The following is a 23,091-nucleotide window of genomic DNA, read 5'->3' on the forward strand; positions in this document are numbered from 1 at the left end:
TTTGTCAAAGGGAGACGCTTCAAGTGTCACATTCAAATTTGTTAGGCAGATTTTTCCACACGGTTCTCATATCCTTGCGAACATAATTGGTGCACAATCTGAATTTAAGATCTTAAGCACCACAACAGCACTTCTTTTTCTGATATCAAGCGTGTGCGATTCCATACGTGCAGTCCTGAGTGTTTCAAAGCCCCAGCCAGAGATCTAGGAATACCCTGTATTTACATGACATTTTTCATTCCGAGGTATTTTTCTGAGTCTGATATACCAACCACGCGTAGGTAATTATCAGTAATCATCACTAATTGTTTTTACAGCTCTTTTTCCATTTTGGCATCAACTTTGAAAAGGCAGCTTAACGGGAGCTCATCAAAATGTAGGCTTTGCAAAGGCAACATTTCTGAATAGGAGCTGTACAGGGCGTTCCACAAGACAAAGCGTTCCAACTTGGACCGTGGCCAGGACACCAAAGCCATCGGTAGAAGTCATGGGATCTCTAGCGCCCACAAAGTGGTCAGGACCTCCGCTGAGTTTTATGAGTGCAATGTCTCACCCAAAGAACAACTTCTCCAGCAGCACAGTACCCCATTGTACTGCGCTGGACTCGTTCGTGTGCAAGGAGAAGAGTCCCATTCAGTGAATCGCTCATGCCGATGCGTCCGGCAGACCAGACTGTCTTAGTGCGTCTTCCAGCCCAGTGGACCACCTGTCTTGGCTCACCACACGTGGCTGAGCGCCAGTGGAAGACGGCAAAGCTCTCAGCCTTCTCAGATAAAGACTTTTTTGGGGCCTCACGGGATTTGTCCAGCCTTACTGAATATTGTTCATAACTTCATGCTCCAGCCCGACAGTTTGCAGAGTGGAAGGGAGTCCGGACAAGGTCTGGACCGCTCTTCCTTTTGGTGTAGAGCAGCTGAGTTTAGCACCTGAGCCCTCTGGGCGGTCCAATGATAATAGGCTGCTGAGAAAATGCACTGAATCAACGTGTCCTAACACTGCTGAAGCCAAACTAGCTTTTACCACAGGGGGCTATACTTTAGGTGACTTAAATACACTTGAACCATCCACTTCGCTGAGAGGAGAAAGCTGTGGACACGGCAGATGCTTTCCCACATTCGTTGCTATTGCAAGTCCAGTTGTTTGTGTTGATGTGTGGATCCTGCTGGGAGTTTAGCCCAGTAATGCTTAAATATCACATTTTCCATAGGACTAGAACCGTGTGCAGCCTAGCATAGGTTCACACATGGGCTTTCTCTGTTTCCTCTGCCATTTAGAGCTAGCACAGGACTCTGGTGCTTGCTTCAGTGGCTTTTGAACACTTCTCTGCCCACATCCAACGGGCTCACAGCAGCTCTCTGCAGAAAAGAGGAAGCCAAACTGCAGCCTTTAGGTGTGTGATGAATCTGTAGACTTGTTTTAGGATGTCAAAGCAACTGCAATAAGTATGGGACTGTCACAGATTCACTGCTGACAGTTCAACTCGCCGTCCCAACCTACTTCATGCAGATCATCCATGCACACAATCCGTGGATGGGGCTAGGGGTGAGGGCTTGGCCATTATTTTCTCCAAGGGAAAAGGTGAAAGATTACCTCCTTATTTAAAGAAAACCAAATCTGAAAGCTTCCCTGGAGGTTCTGGCAGAGGTTAGAGGCCTGCGTGCATAACTGAGTCTTCACTGACGTCCAGTCAGAGACAGATCTTGGGGGCATAAATATCTGAGCAGCTACAGTTAAGAGCTGGCGGTTCTTAACTGTAGAAGAAGGGAGGTTTTGAGTGAATCTAGGTGAGGACAGTACAGGGCAGACATGAAACACCAGCACATTGGATAATGGCTTGGTTTGAAAGTGGATTTTAGGTATCTAAATCCTACTTCTGACCAAATCCTGTCTAAAGAATCCACGTATCAAACAAACGCACCGATTTGGCTTTAGCAGACGTTGCTTCCAGAGAAGATCTAGAAACCACAGAGGATCGCCTGATCATAACCTAACCAAGATGCAACACAAATAATAGAGTCTGGATTTAAATAAGCAAATTGTGAATAAGACTTGAAAGTGCTCTTGCTGTGGTACGTGCTGCAGTAGAAACATTGTGGGTTGTCTTGGATGTTTGTGTCTGGGTCTGGGCTCCAGTCTTCCCCAGTGAAGTAGAAAAAGATGGAGAAATTAAAAGAAATTAAAAGAAAGAACCATTGGGACCAGACAAGATTATGGGTTGTTTTACAACAGTCAAGTGGTGCCCATGTGGAGAAGGGGAATTTGAAAGCAAAGAAATCATCAGTGTAAGCAGCAAGAGATTACAATAAACAATGTCTGGGAGTGGAGGCTATAAATGTTAGATAAAATAGAGCATGAATACAAAATATGAGGTGTAATTATCTTGTAAAATATGTGACAGAACATCTTCACTGGAAAATCTTGATAATTTTGATAGGAATGGTTAGACTTGATGATCCGGTGGGTCTCTTCCAACCTGGTTATTCTACGATTCTATGATTCTATGATCTGACCGTTTGAGTTTCTTTTCCCCTGAAATATCCCTCTCTCAAATACAGATCTGAATTAGAAAGACGAGTAAAAACTCAAGAGGTGCTACAGAATTTAGAGACAATTACAGAGATTTCCATGTCTCCAACATCCATGGAAGCATGAGGGCTTGGAATTCCCTTTCGGATAACTTTGAAAAAGGAGATCTACCTAGGATACCCTGTCAGCGATGAGCCAGTAATTTGAAAACAGGGCCATAATTATGTTTCTGTAGCATCAACTGAACATCCAGGCCTCATGTGGGAGGTGGAATAGCTCCTGGCTTTTCTTTTATCATGATTATGCTCTTTAATGTTGGCAAACACACCTGGAGCTGACAATAGGCATTTTTCAGTAGCACATTGTTATGAATAAACTAAAAATAGAATAATGAAGCCAAACACAAAACTGAGTGTGTGGTTATCTTAAAGTGACACCTAAGGCCTTCCTGTTGTACTTTCAAGCTATATAAGCCTGTCACCCTGGCAATAAATAGATAAGAGAACAAAGATACACATTTACATCTGGGAAATGACGAAAGCATTTGTAAGGCTAATTCCTGTGGTCTTTCTGCAGGTAGAAGTCCTGAGCAGTTTTATCTGAGTAAGGTCTAAGTAAAGACATCAGAATTTGACCAGTCGATATATCCTGGTTTTGATCTTTCCTCTACCACTTAAAAATAAAGCAAAAACAAATGCTTGTGGAATTATGATTGCCTGAAATAACATACAGGAAGGAAGAGGATAAAATAAGGAATGCTTTTGAGTGATAAACGTGTTATTGAATGGTATACATCAAGTAAATGGTGGCATACCTTACATGTTCACAGATACAACACTGCAGCTACTGGTTTCAACCCATAAATATATGTTCTTCATAAGAAATATTTGTACAATAGTCATCTATACTTTTATTCATATATTCATGCACATGCTAACAAACACAAGCATGCACATTAATAAAATGTCATTCCTTAGAAGCAAAGACGCCTTTGCTTAAGGACTTTCAAAGGCACAAATCTCCTGGTGTTTAACCCACAAATAGATCCAAAACTGATTTCAAAGACCACATTGTGTTTTGCATTGGTTTGTTAAAATATATGGGTCTCAGTTGGTTATTTCATGGTAGTAACTCAGAAAGCAAGACAAAACTGAGGGCAGGGAATAACATGGACTCATTGATTTGGAAGCTGTCCCAAGCTTGACGAGTATAAAAGGTGAAAGCCACTTTTCTTTTGCTTTCTCTCTTACTATTGCCACAAAAATTCCGCATTCACTTGTAAGTCCCAGAGATGTGGGTACACATCAGCTCGACTGACTCATATTGCTCTGGACATGTGGAAGAGGTGAGCATTCTCCTTCTGAATCCTTGGTTAGATGTTACAAATACGAGGTGATGGAGAAATACACGCTACCAGCTTCCAATGCTGGCTGTCTTTCCCCAGTGTGCAGGCGGCACCGTTGCAAGGCTTCAGTCATTGTTTCAGCAAGCAGTTGATGATATGAAGAAAGGGCTTAGAACAACACTGGAAATGGAAGCCAGAGTTCAAGTCTTTCATGTTTGGGAGAGTCCTGTATAAGACAGAAAAATGGGTCTAAACATACATTTTTAAAGACAAATTTTACAATTATTTGACTTATGTTCTAAAACAAAATATTTAATATGTGTTCTGCTTCCTTAAAATGTATTTTATTTTACTATGTATGAGTAACAGCGGTGGTCAGGCTTCCATAAAGAGAAAAATTTTCATAATTCTAGGGGCTCCTGGGAAGTGGGTACAAATATTTTTTGGGTTTATTGCTTCTCCTTGGGAAATTAATTCTGAAGGAAGAGTCTCTCCTTTTGCACATTATCCTGAAGACAGGAATCTACACTCATTATTAGCAGGTGGCAGCTGGGTCAAGACCACAAGAGAAGAATTTAGAGGGTGGTCTTGTGAGGTGACTCATCTTACTTCTGCTTTTTGCTTGTAAGAAGAAGTGAAGGAGGTTCAGAAGAAGAATAGCTCCCACCAAAGGAGGACCCTGCCCAGAGGAAACAGCCCCGGTGACTCAGTGGGTGGCACATTCTCAGTCTGAGCCAGTGCTGCTCCCAGTCATCACCCCAGCTGGTGGTAGGAGGGTTTGGGTGGTACAGAGATAGCACCTTTCAGACAAGGAGGGGGCAGAGTAGCCTGAATTCTAGTTATCCATTTTTCTCTAATTATGATCTTTCACATTTTTTACTATTAATTTTGAGAACGGATAGTTCTTAGAATTAACAATTGACTGACAGAAACCTGATGAGTTTAACCTAAGAAATCAGCTAGGCTACGCTATTAAGATATCCCTGGCTATTCAAGACCTCTCTAATATATTTCTCAGATGAATGCCAAGTCCACTGTGCTAAACAAATCCAGGTATCCTCTCCCTTTTGTCCTTCAATGCATGGCATAGAAAGCATCTGTGCTCCAATACTCTAAAGCCACTGGAAGCTCCAAGTAGATGGGATGTCTCCGTCTGAGCCTGGATGGAATCTTAGTTTTTATTTCCAGAAAAGCACTTTAATCACTAACCTGTTTTACAGACCGAAAGCCACCCTGTACTGTGCCAGTTCATGGCTTTATGCTGGTTTTGCTCTAGGAGCACCTATGAGGATTAGTCCATGCAGGAACTTGTTGTCTGGGCTGAGGTGTGAGCTAAGCACCAATCTGCTCAGAAGCGATGGCCTGAGGCTGCACTAGGGCAGGGTCAGATTGGACATCAGGAAAAACCTCTTCACCGAAGGGGTTCTCAGCACTGGCAGAGGCTGCCCAAGGAGGTGGCAGAGTCCCCATTCATAGAGGGATTTCAAAGACGGGTAGATAAAGTGTTTAGTAGTGGACAGTTGAGCTTGATGATCTCAAAGGTCTTTTCCAGCCTAGGGATTCTATGATTCTATGACTGGCAATCTGGACAAAGGCAAAAGTAATCTTAAGCGTCATTTTGAAATCTAACAGAAGGTGTGTGCAAAGTTAAAGTATCAATTAAACAAAGAGTTTCAGGTTTTAGAATCACAGAACGGTTGGGGTTGGAAGGGACCTCTGGACATCATCTAGTCCAGCCCTCCTGCTAAACCAGGTTCACCTAGATGGGCTTTAAAGGTGCCTCCCAACACAAACCGTTCTATGATTCTATAATTGCTGTAGAGAGAAATCTTCGGTGTTCACTGAAAGCTCCACTTTAAAGCAATGTAAATAAGCAATGCAGACGGGGATTCCCTGGGATTTCCAGGATATACCAAAAATCTCCCAGATCATTTTCTCTGTTGTGAAGTGACAGACCAGAATTTCAGCCAGCTCAAATATTCATAGCTTCCAGTACAACAATGACAGGTCTACACCATAGCAGTCTATAGCAGTGAATGAAGTAGTCAAAGAAACTCAGGGCAATATATTAGCTAATTTAAATTAGATTGGATATCTTGACTCTGGAACAAATGTAATAATTTATAATGGCCAAGACTTCAGGCCAAATCCTTTATTATGGGTGCTCAAGAAAGAACTTCCTAAAAATAGACATTTTCTTCTGGAGATCAGTGAGTGTAAAAGAAGCTCAGGGATAAAGCTGGCCAAACGGACAGACCTTTACATGATCACAATAAAAAAATGTAAGAATTATTACACTGGAACAGCTACAAGAGTTTTTTTTTTCTTCACAGAATGCAGATCTGGGATATTTTTGTTCATCTTAATAGTTTTTATTGAGCGATAATTTACAGGCCAGCTGATGTCAGCATAATCGGACTTTAGTATGATTTCTTCTTCTTTTGTCTCAGCAGCACTGTATTTATTGGCTTGTTACATTTCATTTTAGGAAGGTGCAAAGAGAGCCAACGGAACATAACTTTGAAAAGCTCCTGCAAATGGTGTGTCTCCATGCACTTTATAATCCCTCTCATACTTTATATTCTCATAATATATTAAAGGCTTTTAATGTCGCCTTCCAAAAAATACCCAACTTATGCTCATAAATAATTTTTAGCTGTTTTGACTTTTCTGAATATTTACGCTTTTTATTTCTTTATTCCCTCTTTGTCTCACAAAATGACAAGTTCAGGGGCAAAGCCTGATCGAGTGACCCACATTAGACATTTCACAACTGTCTAAGCATAGTTCAGATGTCACCAAACCCGCTCAAGAGGCCTCTGTGGAGTTCAGCAGGTTATCATTTTCCTACTGTTTGATTTGTGGTTTCTCTGCTTCAGTAACTGTAAAGAAATTAGTTCCTGGCTAGACAGGAACTGATAAAACTAAAGTGGTCTTGATAGAGGTGTTACTGACATAGACTTTTTTTTTCCCCTTGTAAGTGATATATGTCCTGTCTTGTCCCAGTGCATTTTCTAAAGTCGTTGCTTACTAATTGCTCAGTTGGCTTTTTTTTTTTTTCCTGTCTAACATGTAGAAGTAATCACTTTTTCTAGAAGTCATTTCAGCCACTTCTTTGCATTCACATATCTATTTTTTATGGTTTGTAGTCAGCTTTCACTGGGGAGAGAGCTGGTCTGCTGTCTCTCTTCCATGAAGCTCCTCTTTCATTGTTAGATGTCAGTGCATTCATGCATGCGCCTCGGAATAGATCATAGAATCATAGAATCATAGAATCATAGAATAACCAGGTTGGAAAAGACCCACCGGATCATCGAGTCCAACCATTACTATCAAACACTAAACCATGTCCCTCAGCACCTCGTCCACCCGTGCCTTAAACCCCTCCAGGGAAGGGGACTCAACCCCCTCCCTGGGCAGCCTCTGCCAGGGACCAATGACCCTTTCCCTGAAAAATTTTGAGACGACAGAGCTAAACCCTGCTGAAAGCTGATGAAAAGAAAAACTGAATCCAACTTGCACAAATGAAATCTGTGTCAGAAACTTACACAGCTCCTCCAGCCCTGTTCATGGTTCACTGAATTTGTCCTATAACATACCTATTACTTTTTCAAAACATGTCTTTTCAGGGCCAGATTCAAACTAAGAAGAAATACAAGTTTTAAGGCGCAGGCACAGTAGAAAAGGCTCTTCATTACTTTGCCTATATTTTCAAGCAGTTCCTGCTCAGACAATAAATAAGCCAAAAAGGGATGTTTTTTTCTCTTCAACGGAAATGTTTGATATTTTCTTTTCTTAAAAGGTGATAAAAAATACTAAGACACAAAGTTCACTGTAGCTGGGCATACTAAACTGTTTTTCTGAGAAGAGGGGAAAAAAGAAAGAACAAAAGTTCAGTTCTCTAAGTTATAGCAGGAGTGCTTTTAATTTTACTCTCATTATTTAAAATTTGAAAAGAAAACTCACTTTTAAATAAAACAAATCTATGATATTTATTTCTAAAAAATGCCAGAAGATGCATTTGGAGTAGAATCACTTCAACATTTTGGGTGGACTTGCCTTGAGAAATGTGAAGAAACTGGCCCTTTCAGCAGAAATTTTTGGCCGTTAGTGAATCACCTTTTTTTAAATGAGATTAATAAGGAAAATGTTTAAGAAAGGTCTTAGAAGGCCCCTGATTTTTAAATATACAGGCTTTAAGAATCAGAACAATAATTTGTCCTCACTACTAAGGAGTTACATTTGTTTTTACTGAAGTAAAGCCACTGATAGCGTGCATTTGTTCCTTGGCTTATCCAGCTGAATTTAATAGGGAAAATGAGTATATGACAGTAGATGACAACAGCGGGTTGTCTTAGCATCTTAAGGTCAGCTTTTGGTTCTAAAGTCTCTTGCTAATGTGTTAGCTGCCATGTGGGCATCACCAGGTGCTGAGGAAAATCCACTCGTATCTCAGGTTTCGGTGTATCTTGAGTTTGCTGCTAAAGCTGCGGCCAGGCAAACTTAAGCTGGTTCTCTTAGAGAAAAGAGTGATAGCAACTTAGTGGCTTCTGAGCACAAAAAGCTTTGTTAAACAAGAGGAAGAAGATGAGGAAGAAAATGCACAGAAAAGCAAAGCTGAAGAATGAAAAAGGTCCAGTCAAAGATGACCTGGTTCACAAGCCCTGTGGCCCCTGGCTGAGCGTCGTAGGTAGCCAAAGGTCCCAGAGCAGCCTACACCTGGTAGACCCCAGCGAAGATGCTTGGAGATCAGAGCACTGGTGTCTTTTGCATCCTAAGGACTGGCTTTTTGGGAAGTCTTCCCAAGGCAGTACTGATGTGGCAGAGCTCAGGAGTCAGATACTCTACAGTGTAGCCTTGTAATGGTTGAGTCAGAGAAATTGGAGACGGAAAATGCACTTAGGTCACTTGGTCCATTCCCCAACTGTTTAAAGGTTGCTCCCTACAATGTGTTCTTCATTGCTTTGTCTAGTCAGCTTCCCCCTTTTCCCTGGGGGGGACTATTCCACATAGTAATAGACCTCGTTGTTAGGAAAATTTTCCTGATGTGCAGCCTAAATTTTCCTTGGCTCACATTCATCCCACTATTTCAGTTAAAACCTCCTAGTCAGCTCTTAACTTCTCTCCACCTCAGGCCTTTTTCTTCCATCAGAGGAAACAAATGAGTCTGATTGAGTAAAGCCCTGTGTGTTTAAAAAATAATGACATCCTTACCTCCTAACAGTGATAGTCAATATAGAATTAACATAAAATGTGCAAATTGCCTTATTTTATATGGAAGAAATGAATAAGTCCCTGGAAGCTTTTATCACATGTTGGTTGGCATAGCTTGAAAAGTCCAACATCTACCACCATTTATGAAAACACCTGGAGTCAGGGCCCATCTGGAACAGATCAAATTGCTCTGGCTGGTCAATCAAAGCTCCAAGTTCCCTGGAAATTTATATCACCTAGAGGCCTGTGAGTTTGCTTTCTAATCAAGGGTAGGGAATAGACCCATGTGCCACTTTGCTGGTGACGGATATCATGGGCTGTGGGACACCGGACCAGTGTCACCACCACCTTCACTACTATGGAGAGTCTGGAAGAAACCGTGAGGTTTGGATGTCGGCTCACAGAGAGACAAGTTAACCTAAAGATTCAGTGTATTCTTGTAGCAGAGGCAAACAAGGGTCTGGTGTTTTGAGTCTGCTGACAGGAAGAAGAAATGTTACTTTTCTATTGACCCAAAATAAATTCTGTCAAATAAATTTGAGGAAATGGATGAAGTAGTAATGCAGAAGAAACAAAATGTTTCAATTAATTCTTCAACTACTGGTATGGTTTTAGTAACTTTAAAGTAAATATTAGGAAATAGAAAGAGTCTTTGGCATTTTTCAGATGTTTTTAGGGGCCTCATATTTTTGTTTTGTGACAAAAACAATTTGGTGCCATTGCCATAAATCACCACATGTGTCAGCTGGCACAAATCCACATTTTTCTGCTCAAAATATGTTTTGAATGACAGTTATAAGCAGTAAAGCTCTTCGTGAGGGCTGTTCCAATAAGATCCATCTCTGAACAAAATGAGATTTCAGCCAAAGTTCACGATAAATGGGAAAAGCAGACTGAGTGGTAGATGGGAACGATGTGGAGCAAATCAGATGTCAGCATTATACGATGTAGAGCAAGTGTCTAGGAACCACTTCCACAAGCAAAAGCAGTAGTGAGAAGTTACTGTTTCTGCTCAGCTTATTTTAGAGAGAATGTCTGCAGCAAAACCCAGCAAAAGGCTGTGGTATAGTTTTCTGTCTTCAACTTCTACATTACTGAATTCCTCTTTGTTGGGAGGAAGATTTCAGTTTCATGACGTTGCTTCCTATTAATAATTACATGTAATGTTATGGTCTTTTAAATCCCCTTCCATACTAAACTTTGCATGATGGCAGAATAAAAGCATAGTCCTTGCTCTGAAAATGTGTGATTTAGGTGTAAAACAAAGGGGAGCAGAGAGCAATTAGGATTCTGGAGGAGCAGATGTACAGTGTCACTAAGTGCAGTGTTCCTGGCACACCCAGGAGAACTATAAAGCCTCATCCATTCACACCATCTGAAAACCTGGCCCAGAGTATGTTGCCTTTATTTCCTTTAAGACCAGTACGAGCTACCTTGCATCTTAACTCATGGTTAAGCTGAGAAAAGGACCTCAGTGTCTGTCATGGGGAAAGAAAATTCCACGTGGGAGATGACCAGAAGCATCCAAACAAGAACAAAATATTGCACATTTTTAACACGGAGCCGTGCAAGAGCAAAGTCTCCTAGCTCAGCTGAAGGCTGGGAAGGGCTCTGTGTTCAGGATCATTCAACTCCTGTGCAAGAAGAGGAGGCTGAGGGGAGACCTCATTGCTCTCTACAACTACCTGAAAGAAGGTTGTGGAGAGGAGGGAGCTGGGCTCTTCTCCCAAGTGACAGGGGACAGGACGAGAGGGAATGGCCTCAAGCTCCGCCAGGGGAGGTTTAGGCTGAACATTAGGAAAAAATTTTCACAGAAAGGGTCATTGGGCAGTGGCAGAGGCTGCCCAGGGAGGGGGTTGAGTCACCTTCCCTGGAGGGGTTTAAGGGACGGGTGGACGATGCACTAAGGGACATGGGTTAGTGTTTGATAGGAATGGTTGGACTCGATGATCCGGTGGGTCTCTTCCAGCCTGGTGACTCTATGATTCTATGATTCTAATCTGGGAACAGCACTGCCTGCCTCAGTGTTTCTCTGGCACAGTGGTCTCCAAACCCGTCTGGGGCCGGGCAGAGTCCATATTTCTGTTGCGTTCCATGAGTTACATAAGCAGAAGATTTCCCAGCCCATGGGATGGTGTGAAGTATATGGCTTCAGGCAATGACAGGGTTACTCAGAGTTCCTCCCTCCCAAGCACGGGATGGTTGTGGCCAAGGGTATCCTTGCTGCTGGTTCAGTGTGTTCTGCCCATGACACCCTCACCAAGCTGGCAGCTGTGGAATAAGGATACAGCCTTGTGGTTATGGGTGCAACCAATATCCTGACACAGGTGTCCTGGCTAGTTGCTCACAGACTGAAATAAATTGAACAGAAACCCAAAGAACTTCACAAAATGCTGTAGTGAAAGGTCTGGGAGGAAGCTGGAGGCACGCAGTCCGTATGGCTTTGTGGGCAGAGATGGGTGTCCAAGGGGACATCTGGCAGAGGGTACCTGCGTTTGCTTCTCAGACAGCGCTGAGCTGAATAACCATCTTGTCTGCAGGAGGGAGCTCGCTCCCAGGCTCTGCCTGCTGCCAGCTTGCAGCTGGGCTAATGCGAAGGAATGTACTCCCTCGCAGTGCTTCTTTATAAATTATTTTTACTGGGGGATTTGAGTGTTCTTACAGTGAATGTGTGTACAAATATTGGAAGAACAATGTGCCCTAGAGAAAAAAAAACAACTAAAAACCACTCAGCTTCCTATTCCTCCTGGGTAAACCTGTGATTTCTCCCACCTTCTTGAGTTGCAGTCTAATACAATGCTGTACAGCCTGCTGCCTCCTTAAATAATTCCTGCTGGAGGAGCAGACACTGAGTACATCACTCAAATCCCATGAAATTGTTTAGCTTCCAGTTCCACATCCTGAGAAGTTAAATCTCTGGGAGAAGGCAATGACCTGGCTGTCCCTCTGGGTGCTCTCCTGGCGCAGAATAACTCCTGGCCTGGGGCTGGGGCTGGAAATTTTGCAGGAGTTTCCAATTTTACTGTCAGGCCTATTCTCCTGAGCTCCCATTTGCCTCTTCCAGCTCCTCACACATCTATCAGAGCTCAAATAAATGTGATATATTGATGCTTCACCAGTTTGAAATGAATTGCAATTACCAAACAGAGTCTTCGTTTCATTTACCTCCAGCCATCTAGAAGTCAAGTGTCTGGCTTGAACTAGTTGTATATAGTCAGGGGAGAGGGATGGACACTGCCAAATCCAATCCCTTCCTACTTATTTTAAATACATTTCTTGGACTAGGATGAATCACACACTGAAGCTCTTTCTTCTCCATGGCTCTAAGGGAACATACAAACCCAAATTTTAGATAATGAAGGTGGGGTGACTCGAAACCCACCCTCAATATTTGTTTATAAAGCAGCTGTGAAAGGGTGTGATGGTCACCCATGGTGACACTAAGAATAACAACCTGGCCTCTAGCCAGGAGGGTTTCAGGTTATTTTCAGTTGAAATCCAAAGAAGCATCTGTCAATTATAAAATGAATCTTGCCCTATAAATTGCTGCCTTGGCAAATAACAAGGCTGTAGAAGGGGAGGAAGAAGGACAGACTGAAGATGCCCCGAGAGAGGGAAGGCCAGCAGGGGATTTTTAATAATTTAACAGTGACTGGAATATGAGCCCACGAGGTTATTTCTACACAGGACTTTGAACACACAATAAGACAGTATAACTTTCAGCCCCTCTCTCTCTGAGCTGAATAAAAATGAATACTTTAGAGAGGAAAGTCTCTGTCTGCCATAGGGTCTGGGGCTCTGTTGTATCAGAGGAGCCAGGACGTGCCACCTCTGCAGGTGCTGGGAGGCTGCGGGGACACGATGCAGAGATGGTGCCAGCTGCACCGGGGTTTCTGTCCTCCTTCAGCTGCTCTGCTGCCAGCCTTGGGTGCTTTAGGAGTCTTGTTTGTGAGCTGCAGTCCAGCTTTTGACCGGCACAGCACCATGTGTGCAGCAGCAGCTCAGCAGCGTGAGCAACGCGATCAAGAAAGAGGCAGCGGGGCTGGCAGCGCCCGGGCAAATTTGGATGGTTGCAGATGAAAGCCAAGGAGAGCAAACAAAACCTCAGACAGAGGCAGCCTTCTTGCTATATAGGCAACGCAGTCTGAGCAGTCTCTTGTTTCTCGCAGGGCTTAAGTGGTTTGATTAAATTGAAGTAGTAACATATTAGTAAGGAACTTGAGTCTATTGAGTGCACTGAGTAGAGAATAGTGCACGTTATCGAATGAGGCAGGATCCCACCTTGCACAGCAGTGAAGCCCTTTTGTGCCACGATGGAGCTGCCCAGACATACCTGAGCTGGGCTTTATCCAGCTGGCTCAGGTGCTGCTAGCAGACCTCAGCGTGGGCTGCACACGAAGCCTGCATGTGAATTTGCAGAAGTGGCCCTGTGGCCGCGGCACCAGCAGAGCCACGGTTGGGCTCACGCTGGCTCGTGCTGGCCGGGACTGACGTGCTCTCCAGCTGGACCCTTCCCACAGGCAGCCTCTGTCTGTCTGGTCAGCCGTGGAGCCAGTTGTGGCGGCCAGGTGAGAGCCAGTGGTTACCGAGAAAAATCTGAATGTTGCCTGGTCTTGGCTATAGGCTCTGGTCTTGTTTTGTTGTCAGGATACCAGCTCGGAGTCTAGACTGCAAGGGTGTTAAGCATCTAGTATCTTTGGTGGCGGGACCACAGAAATCTCATTCCTTTAGGACTTTTACAGTGAGGATGTTGAAACACTGGCCCAGGTTGCCCGGGGAGGTGGTGGAGACACCATCCCTGGAAACATTCCAGGTCAGGTTGGATGAGGCACTGAGAAACCTGATCTGGTTAGAGATGTCCCTGCTCACTGCAGGGGGGTTGGACTGGATAACCTGTAAAAGCCCCTTCAAACCCAAAACATTCTATGATTCTGTGCTATTAGGCTCAGGGGTAGTGCTTTTCCCTCCCTGCCAGCTGGATCACATTTGTGGCATCTCTGAGAAAGAAGAGCGTTGCCTTCACAGATGAATAACTAATGCTGTAGGCAATGTTTTCAGGCTTTTTCTGGCTTTGCATGCCATGCCACCTGTTCTCAAATCCCTTAGACACCTGAATGAAGCCAGCTCTAACCTTGGTTAATAAAGCATCAGCAGCTGCAGGGTAGGATTTTCTGAAGTTATCTGTAGAAAGGATATGGTTGTGTGTCTTGCACAGCTCCACTGAGATTTTCATCAGTATTCAGCCATGAAAAGTTACTATTCAAAAACAAGAGGACAAATCAAGTAAAACTATCAAGGGTGACAGAATACACTATTTATTTACTACCATGTTAAATTGAAAGAGAGGAAGATTAGACATGAGGAAGAAATTCTTCCTAATGAGAGTGGGGAGGCCCTGGAACAGGTTGCTCAGGGAAGCTGTGGCTGCCCCATCCCTGGAGGGGTTCAAGGCCAGGTTGGATGGGGCTTGGAGCCCCTGATCCAGTGGGGATGGCAGGGGATGGAATTGGACGGGCTTTAAGTTCCCTACCAACCTAAGCCATTCCATGATTCTATAAGACTGCTAAAAATGAAAAATATTCCTTTTATTTTTTTTTAACCATAGAGCTTTCCCCTTTCTTTCCTGTTCTGTGTTTCCTAATGAAGGGAGGATAAGCAATAAATTTTGCTTTACACTTGCTTTTTAGTCTATGGAAAATCCAATAGCCAAATCAAAGGCCAGAATGTTTTTAAGACGCTCCTTTTATCTCCTTTTGTTGAAATACAGAAACCTAAAAGATAGTGAAGGCCATCTATGAACGCCTTTCATTTCACCTTTTTGCTAAACACTTCAGAGCCTGATCAGCTCTAGAGAAAAAAAACAAAACCCAAACATGATCTAACAGGGCAGTTGCTTTGTCTTTCAGGCACAGGCTCAAAAATATGGATTGGTTTATGTATAAATATATATACAGTAACCAAAACCTCAAATTCAAATACACCTGAGCTTTGGGGAAGCTTGTATATTCATTCAGTCTTTGTGGCTTAAGCTCATCGGTAACAGAAATATTTGCAAATAGACAGAATACTTCCTCTTTAATCTTATCTAGCAATCTGTCTGTTTGCCTGGGTTTTTCCTAGAGATGGCCTCAGATCCTGATATCTGAGGGCTGCACATTCAAATTAAGGTGAGATCATACCAAACTTCACAGAGAACTTTCTTTCCACTTGTTTTCCATGAGCATTTCTTTTGTTTTAATTCATTGGGATGAAAGAGAGAAGAGCTACGCAGCCTGGCTCAGCCTCCACTGGCCCCATGCTTGGCCAGCCTCTGGGAAAACATCTTGTTTTGACGAGTGGTTATTTGCTTTATGGGCAGACTGTGGCTGAGATGCACAAAATAGCTCTGCAAAAGCTGTGAGTCCTCTTTTCTGGGCTCTTCCAGAGTGATGACCACCAGATCTGGTGCCTCAGGCAGCATCCAAGGGTACCTCATCAGCTGCTCTTCACGGCACACATCTCAGAGGGGTGAGTCCTGGATTCATGCTCAAGAGCTCTTTCCCCATCCACAAATAGGATTGTTTGAGGTTTCATACCTTCAACGCCACCTTTAGGCAAAGCCGTTGCACCTTGGCAATGGGGAAAAGATGGTGAAATGTCAGGATCTTTCTGCATGTGCCTCACTAATTGCTCTAAATTGGCCTGGCCCATTTATGCCCTTGAAGGAGCCCGGGCACCACTGGAACGATGCACTCCAGCTAAGAGCTGTGCTGCCTTTATTGCTGCCTACAACTCCCTGAAAAGAGGTTGTAGGGAGGTGGGTGTTGTGGTCTCTTCTCCCAAGTGACAGGTGATAGGATGAGATGGAATGGACTCAAGCTGCGCCGCAGGAGGTTCAGACTGGACATAAGGGAAAACTTCTTCACAGAAAGGGTTCTCAAGCACTGGAACAGGCTTCCCAAGGAGGTGGTGGATTCACCATCCTTGGAGATGTTTAAAAGGTGGGTAGATGAAGTGCTTGGGGATATGATTTAGTAGTAGGCAGGTACAGTTGGACTTGATGATCTCAAAGGTCTTTTCCAACCTAGGGATTGTATGGTTCTATGATTCTATGATAGGGTTCATGCTCTCTTGGAGGACAAGAGGCTGACGTGGCTGTTTAGTACCTGTTCAGACCACATACTGCTTAGATAACTAACTTGCATTCTATCTTTAACAATTTATCCTAACCTTTACCTGCATCAGTAGGTACTTGAGATTTAGCGTACCAGGAAGGACTCCAACTTCAACAGAGCTGTGCCATGCAGCGTGGATGGAGAGAAACAGGAATTTTTTTAGAGTTTTATTGTGTTCTTTCCTATCTGCATCCCACCACGTTGCTCAGAGGGGTTTTGTCACTTCTCTGAGTGTTTGATCGTGGGTTATTTCTCACCACTTCAGATTCTCAACTTTCTCTGTGCGAGACCACATTGATGCCTACCAGCACTTGCGTGGTTAATTGGTGAGAAGAAGGGAGCGAGCACATCTGAGAGGAATGCAAGAAATATAAACAATTTTATTAACAAGACCACAAAACTATTTTTTAATATATGCAGCCATTTACAAGGAGGAAATAAACAAAAACAGAAAAACCCACTGGGGAGACATGATCGGTGCCAGAGCACAGCAAACTGGCACAGATGGAAAGGGCAGGCTTGGGTAGGGTCCCTTTCCTCCAACCTACCTCCTGTCCCTGGCCAAAGCCAAGCCCTACAAGCAGGGTTAGCCGGAGCAGAGCCCAGCACTAAGGGGGTGGGGTGCCGTGCGTGTCCTGCTGCGGTGCCAGTGACGATGCCAGCTGCATCAGGGCTCGGGCAATGATGGAGAGATGGCTGTTCATTGTCCTCAGCTCTGCCAGGATGTCGCTCACATTTGTTGACGCCTGTTCGGAGCTCGGGGGCACGGTGTGGGCAGCTGATGGTGAGGAAGCAGCCCCCGGAGCTCTGTCTCCCATGGGTGCCACGTGGGGGTTTCCATCGTGGGAGGGGTGCGGGGATGTGCTGCTGCAGCTCTTCATCCCCTCCAGGGAGCCCGTTCTTACAGGTGACTGGTCTTCTTCCTTTCCTTGAATGGTGGCGAGCGTTGCAGAAGCAAGGAAGGGAAGCCAGTTGATGAGGTGGGTAGCACAGCCAGGTGGGACTACTGGCAAATAGAGCCCGGGATGCAAGGATGGAGCAGAGGTGGGTGGTGCAGGAAGAGAAGGGAGTCCAGGGTGAACAGCGGCAGCAGAAGCTGATGTTGATGGTGGAACAGGGGGAAGTTTGGGATGTAAGGCTGCAACACAGGCAGGTAATGATGGTGAAAATGATGCAGCACCAGTGTCAGAAGAGGAGGAGGGTGATGCTGGAGCTGTGAAAGGTCCGGGTTCTTCAGAGGTTGGTGGTGAAGTGGCAGCAGGTGGAGCATCAGGGGTGCAAGGGTTTGAGTCTGCAAGGAAGACACAACACGAGCCTCGATCACACACATACTCACATACATGGCCTGTTGAGACCTGTCACCTCAGTGGGACCAGGCCTTTTTGATGAAAGGGGGAATTGTGTCAGCTGGTAGTGGTACTCACTGTAGGCCAATTAGAAAAGAACAGACACACTCAAAGACAAGAGCTATTGTAGGTAAACATGCGACTTAACATTATAAATCTAAATTATCCTTCCACTCCCATTCTTCATAAAGCCTGTAGACAGGCTTTAACATTTTTCTGGTTGGCGTCTCATAGGTATGTGTTAGCTGGTGAATTACCTACTGTGTTTTCCTGGCCAGCCGTGGAACGATAGTAATGTGCTGACTGACTCAGATCTCCCGTGGAGATGTGAGGGCTGGGCAGCTGCTGCCAGAGCCAAAGTTAATTGCTGCTTCATAAAGGCTCCCAGTTTTCAGCATTCTGGTTTGAATGGACAGGTCAACAGCAGAAACAGTAAGAGCTAGTTGGTGACTTGAGCTCTTCAGTAGTTTGACTTTTTGTATGGAACCTTGACAGAGCCAATACAATTAAACTTCGATGTAGACCCTGCCTGTAGATATTTAGCAGCTTCAGCTATGAAAAGCAACAAAGAAGAGACAGAAAGAAATTGTTGATACTGGGCATCCTGGCTTGACACCCATGCCATCTTGCAAGCAGTTCAGTGGATCTCACCCAATGCCTACTGAAGTCGTTAGAAACAAGCTTGCTAGGACTGAGTCCAACATGCAGTGTAGGATGATAGAGCAGCCTCTGGGGAATACACAAAGACTTGAAGAATCGCGCTGTGGTCCTAGGCATTCTACCCGCTGTGCCCAGTTGGTAAATATTGGATGTTAAGGAAGATTATGTTTTTACAATAATTCTGAAAGCCAGAAATATAATAATAAATGTAATCCTTTCAACAGCCTCAAAGATCTACATTAGTGGAATCACTATATCACACCACAGATCTTTAGCATTGGGAACACATTATATAGAAGGTGGTGAGATGCTGCATGAATGGTCAGTGTAAGACAGATGGATTTTAAAACTACTTTTGCTGCAATTAAGCGCAGATTTTAAGGCACTGCTGCAGATACAAAGAGACAGATTATTGGATTTATCTAGGTTAAGACAGCCTAGAGAAAGCCAAATACTGAGGTGTCAAAACCATGCTGTTATTATTTTTGGCATCTAAAAATCTGATGCGAGAAATCCGTTTTCATTACTGGTTGGTTTGGTATTCTAGATAGCAAACTGAAACTACAAGTCAAAAGCAAATGAAGGTATTTCCCTGTCTTCTCTAGCACTAAACCAACTGGACTTGCAGCCAGCAAAAGTCCATCTTTATTCCATATGGGACCACCATGTATTCCCTAACCAAACACACATGTTGGTTGGAGGGGATTATGACACAAAATTTAGCATGTCCTTATGTCCCTGAGATTTTTATGGCAAGTTACTGCAAGTTCCTTGAAACAGTTTCCTTCCTCTGTGCATTGGCTTTCTTCCCAACGCAAAGTCCCTGTCTACTCAGACACTCGATCCCTGTTCACTTGAGGTGGGCTGAGGCTGCTGGATTGGGGTATTGATTGGGATTTGGTTCTTCAAAACAAAACCTGTCTCGGGAACCACCTCATCTAAACAACTGAGCAGTTTAGTGCCTAGTTCTAGTACCTGTTCTAACAGTTCCATATCCTTCTTATGCCAGGGATTCCAGAACTGGACAAAATGTAGGATAACTAGCTTGAATGTGGATAGCATGCACTGAAAATGCCTACTTTTCAAAAGACAAATCCTATATCAGGTGTGTAAAAATACGATGAGTGTCCAGCTTAGGAACAGTGGATGCCTGACATTCACTATCGTCCTGCTCTACTAGGGATCTTGCAAGAAGAAAGCAGCTGCACATCTGTGTGTTACCTATTTGCAAGTAATAAGGAATCCTTCTGCGTCGCCACCTCTGAGAAGACCCTGGGGTCCTAAAAACTCACAGGACTCTAAATAGGCCAGATGATGCGGTAATGACAGAAGGCAGAGGAGCACCTCCAGGAGAGGATTTCTTGGTACTCATTCTGTCCATGATGATGGATGTTACCAAAAGATTAATGGACTGCCCTGTGAGAATGGGGAAACTTAAGTTATTTTAAATGCATTCATCTGTATGAGAAGAGCATGCATTTAACTTTTCAGGCAGTCTTGGCTATCTTAGTTGCTTTTGTCTAACTACTGATTTTATCTGCCTTGCAGTCAAATTGCTACAAACTCTGATTTCTTAGTCTTCTGTCAGCTAACAAGGGAAAGGTCTGCAAAGAAGAAACCTTGAGGGAAAAAGAGGGGCACAACTTTCAGCTCATCTGACATTAGCTGTTTAGCTGGCATCCAGTGCATGGCAGTCGTCTCGGCTCCAGCAGAGAAAGAAGCACCTCGAGGGACGAGCCACCCCAATCTATCAGGTCCCTAAGAACAGTGGGAGGATCGTGCTCTGCAGAAACCCTCCCTTTCCAGCACTTCTTACAGGACTAGGTCAACTGTCTAAGATGGGCTGGCTAACTTCTAAACAGCTGAAGTTGAGTGAGAAGGACTCATCACTTTATAGTTGTACCAAGTAATTTCCTACCAAATCAGATCAGTAGGTGGGTAGTGCTGCCTCTGTGCTCCTGTGCAAGGCACAAAGCCATGGACATAAGGTTTAAGGTACAAAATAGTGGAGACTTAGGCCTCTAGAATGCTTCAAGAAATGAGCTGGTGGTTCAGAAGGTGTTAATCTTTCAGGAGAGTCAGCGTTGAACAAACAACCTATTTTAATGATAAGGAAGGATATTAAGATGTTGAAATGAGTCATGCAGTCCTTTTCGATACAGCGACCTGCAGGAGCCCTTTGTGCACTGTCCTTTCTGCTCAGGTTTATGAAGTTGCTCTAAAACCAGCAGCATGTGCTTGTGTGCCTTTGAGACCAAGTGCGTGCATGCACTCCCACTTTGTTTTGCAGCTGCTTCCCAAGAAAGTCTAAATATACGCCTGCCTCCTCTTTCAGGTGAGAACTGAAACTGAAGTCCTAACAGCTTGTGCTAAAAGAAAGTCCAATAGCAACATTTCTGTAAGCAAGGGTAGTACTGCTTTGGCACGGACAAAGTTGATCTTTGGGATCTGAATCTGTGACCCTGAGGTTCAATTTAGATACAGAGCGGCATTGCTTCCCACTACTGCTCTGCAGTCAACCTTAGAAGGGCTTCAAGCTTAGAAGGGATTAATTACCTGACTGGGCAAACAGACTACTGGACATTATACTAAAATAGATATGAACAAAAGCATCAATGGATGCAATCCAGGGTCAGTGTTTGCATACATGAGATTTCAGAAACTCAGTTTTGTTCGAGATATTGTTCTAAATATTATGAGGACAGGCTGAGAGAGTTGGGGTTGTTCAGCTGGAGAAGAGGAGGCTCCGAGGACACCACATAGCAACCTTCCAGTACCTTAAGGGGTTACAAGAAAGCTGGGTAGGGACTTTTTACAAGGGCATGGAGTGATAGGACTAGGGGGAATGGCTTGAGATTGGAAGGGAGAAGTTTTAGATGAGACATTAGGAGGAAATTCTTCACAATGCGGCTGGGGAGGCCCTGGCCCAGGTTGCCCAGGGAAGCTGTGGCTGCCCCATCCCTGGAGGGGTTCAAGGCCAGGTTGGATGGGGCTTGGAGCAGCCTGGTCCAGTGGGAGGTGTCCCTGCCCATAGCAGGGGGTTTAGAACTAGATGATCTTTAGGATCCCTTCCAACCCAAAATATTCCATGATTTTATGAATCTATGATGGTGTCTAGCATCATTTTTTTCTTTGTATGAATGCAAACTAGCTCTGAAAACTCATTTGGTTTAAGGTAAGCAGCTTAGAAATGCATAGAAATGCATTCAGAAAAGCATTAGGGAAGCTTAATGTTACTTATTTTTATTAGATAAGAAAATCACATATATATCCTAGGAATGCACTCCTCTCTGCATACGTGGATATATCCCAAAATATCAAGATGCTGCGATCTTCAGTGACAAAAGTGTTTTCATGTAAATAAATAAATCCACTCGAGCTCAGGGGTTTTGTATGAAAGATTAATTTGAAAAAAACCCAACGTATTAACAGGTCACAGTGTTCCAAATCAGCCCTGTTCCTCTGGTGTTCAAACTCAAATTCACCCACTGCTCCCACAATAAAATCATTGTTAAATGGATTTTGTAAATAATGGTAGGTTCCCAGAAACATGCTGTAATGGAGCACGTGGCAAAGTCTGTTGGAGGGTCCAAGACGTTTCACCAAAAAATACAACTGTCTCTGTGCTGTCAAATTAAAAACCTACTGGTTGAGTCACTTCAGCAAGCCTCCTTCTTCTGGCCTCTCACTTTTTAAGCAGCCTAATCACAATCCACGAGCTATTCTGCAGATTTCAATTCGCTTATGAGTTTTTCTGACTTCATAAACTTGTGTATCTCTTTGGAATTTGGGTTTTTTTTTCCAGTTGTGGTCTGTTTCAGGGTCTGTTTCTCTTCTTTCAGGTACAATACACCAAGGTCTAGCTGGACTGGGCTTTATGTGACTAATCACATTATGACTCCTGTGGATTTGTGTTCTTTCAAAATTTCTTGAGTAATAGTCTGTTATGAGTACATACTTATTCCCATGTCATGCGAACAAATTTGTTCTCACAGTTTGTCATGGGCCATCTGCTTTTTCATCTTTGTCCCTGGCTTAATTTCAGTGAGATTTTATTCACTTCCTGACAAAATGTGCATTTTTACACTCATTTGGGACCAGATTTTCCAAGAACCTGAGGTACTTCTTTGACACCTAGGGGACAAAGGCTTTTTGAAGAGCTTTGCAGCTCCTGTTATTTCCTACAAAAGGAGTCCCTGAGGATGCCCTGACATCTCAGCATGGAGAAGGAACAGGAAAAGAGGAGGTGGGCTCATTGGAGAGGTAATATTGTTGGGCTGCAGGCAATTCCTCATGACAATATTCATTGCCTAACACATTTTTCCCCGCTGTGCTCAAAGCACTACACAGATGAGTCTCACACTGGCTGCACTTTATGAGGGCCAGGCTGAAACACATGAAAAATGAAATGCCTTGACAGAAGTCCATGACGGAGCCAGGAGCAAAGGCCACTTTCATCTTCCCCATCAAGTGACATTGCCAACACAGTCCCCTGATGGCTCCTTTATCCTGTCATGCTATTAATGCATCTCCTAAAATTGGGGAAGCCTTTTTTTTTCTCCTTCCCTTTGCGGCACAGAAGTAAGGCAGAAAAATCTATTGTGTTTAAGGACACCACCAGCCCAGCCCTCTCAGCAGCCATGCAAGGATATCTTCTCTCCATCCACATGCATGGCGCCTCCTAGAAACTTACTGAAGATAGGGAAGTGGCTGGAGAGAGTGTTTAGGTACTCTGAAACTAAAATAAGATTGACAGCTACTTCTAGAGAGTCAAAATAAACAACAACAAGAAGAAGGCTTTATAACTGATTAGAACGCTTTGTCAGTTTTGTTGTATGTTTTGCCT

General features: G+C 43.8%; 1 protein-coding gene across 5 annotated transcripts in view; it reads right to left on the minus strand.

The window, feature by feature from the left end:
* Window positions 1-16,649: 16,649 nt before the first annotated feature.
* RUNX2 (RUNX family transcription factor 2) overlaps window positions 16,650-23,091 on the minus strand; it is a 219,282-nt gene continuing 212,840 nt past the window's right edge. For all 5 annotated transcript variants that reach the window (XM_069850798.1, XM_069850801.1, XM_069850796.1 and 2 more), the window contains one exon: window positions 16,650-17,530. In XM_069850798.1, the coding sequence (XP_069706899.1) occupies window positions 16,848-17,530 (683 nt within the window). In that variant the 3' untranslated portion in view covers window positions 16,650-16,847. The remainder of the gene's footprint in view (window positions 17,531-23,091) is intronic.

The sequence above is a fragment of the Phaenicophaeus curvirostris genome, chromosome 2, assembly GCF_032191515.1.
Source record: "Phaenicophaeus curvirostris isolate KB17595 chromosome 2, BPBGC_Pcur_1.0, whole genome shotgun sequence".
Lineage (NCBI taxonomy): Eukaryota > Metazoa > Chordata > Aves > Cuculiformes > Cuculidae > Phaenicophaeus > Phaenicophaeus curvirostris.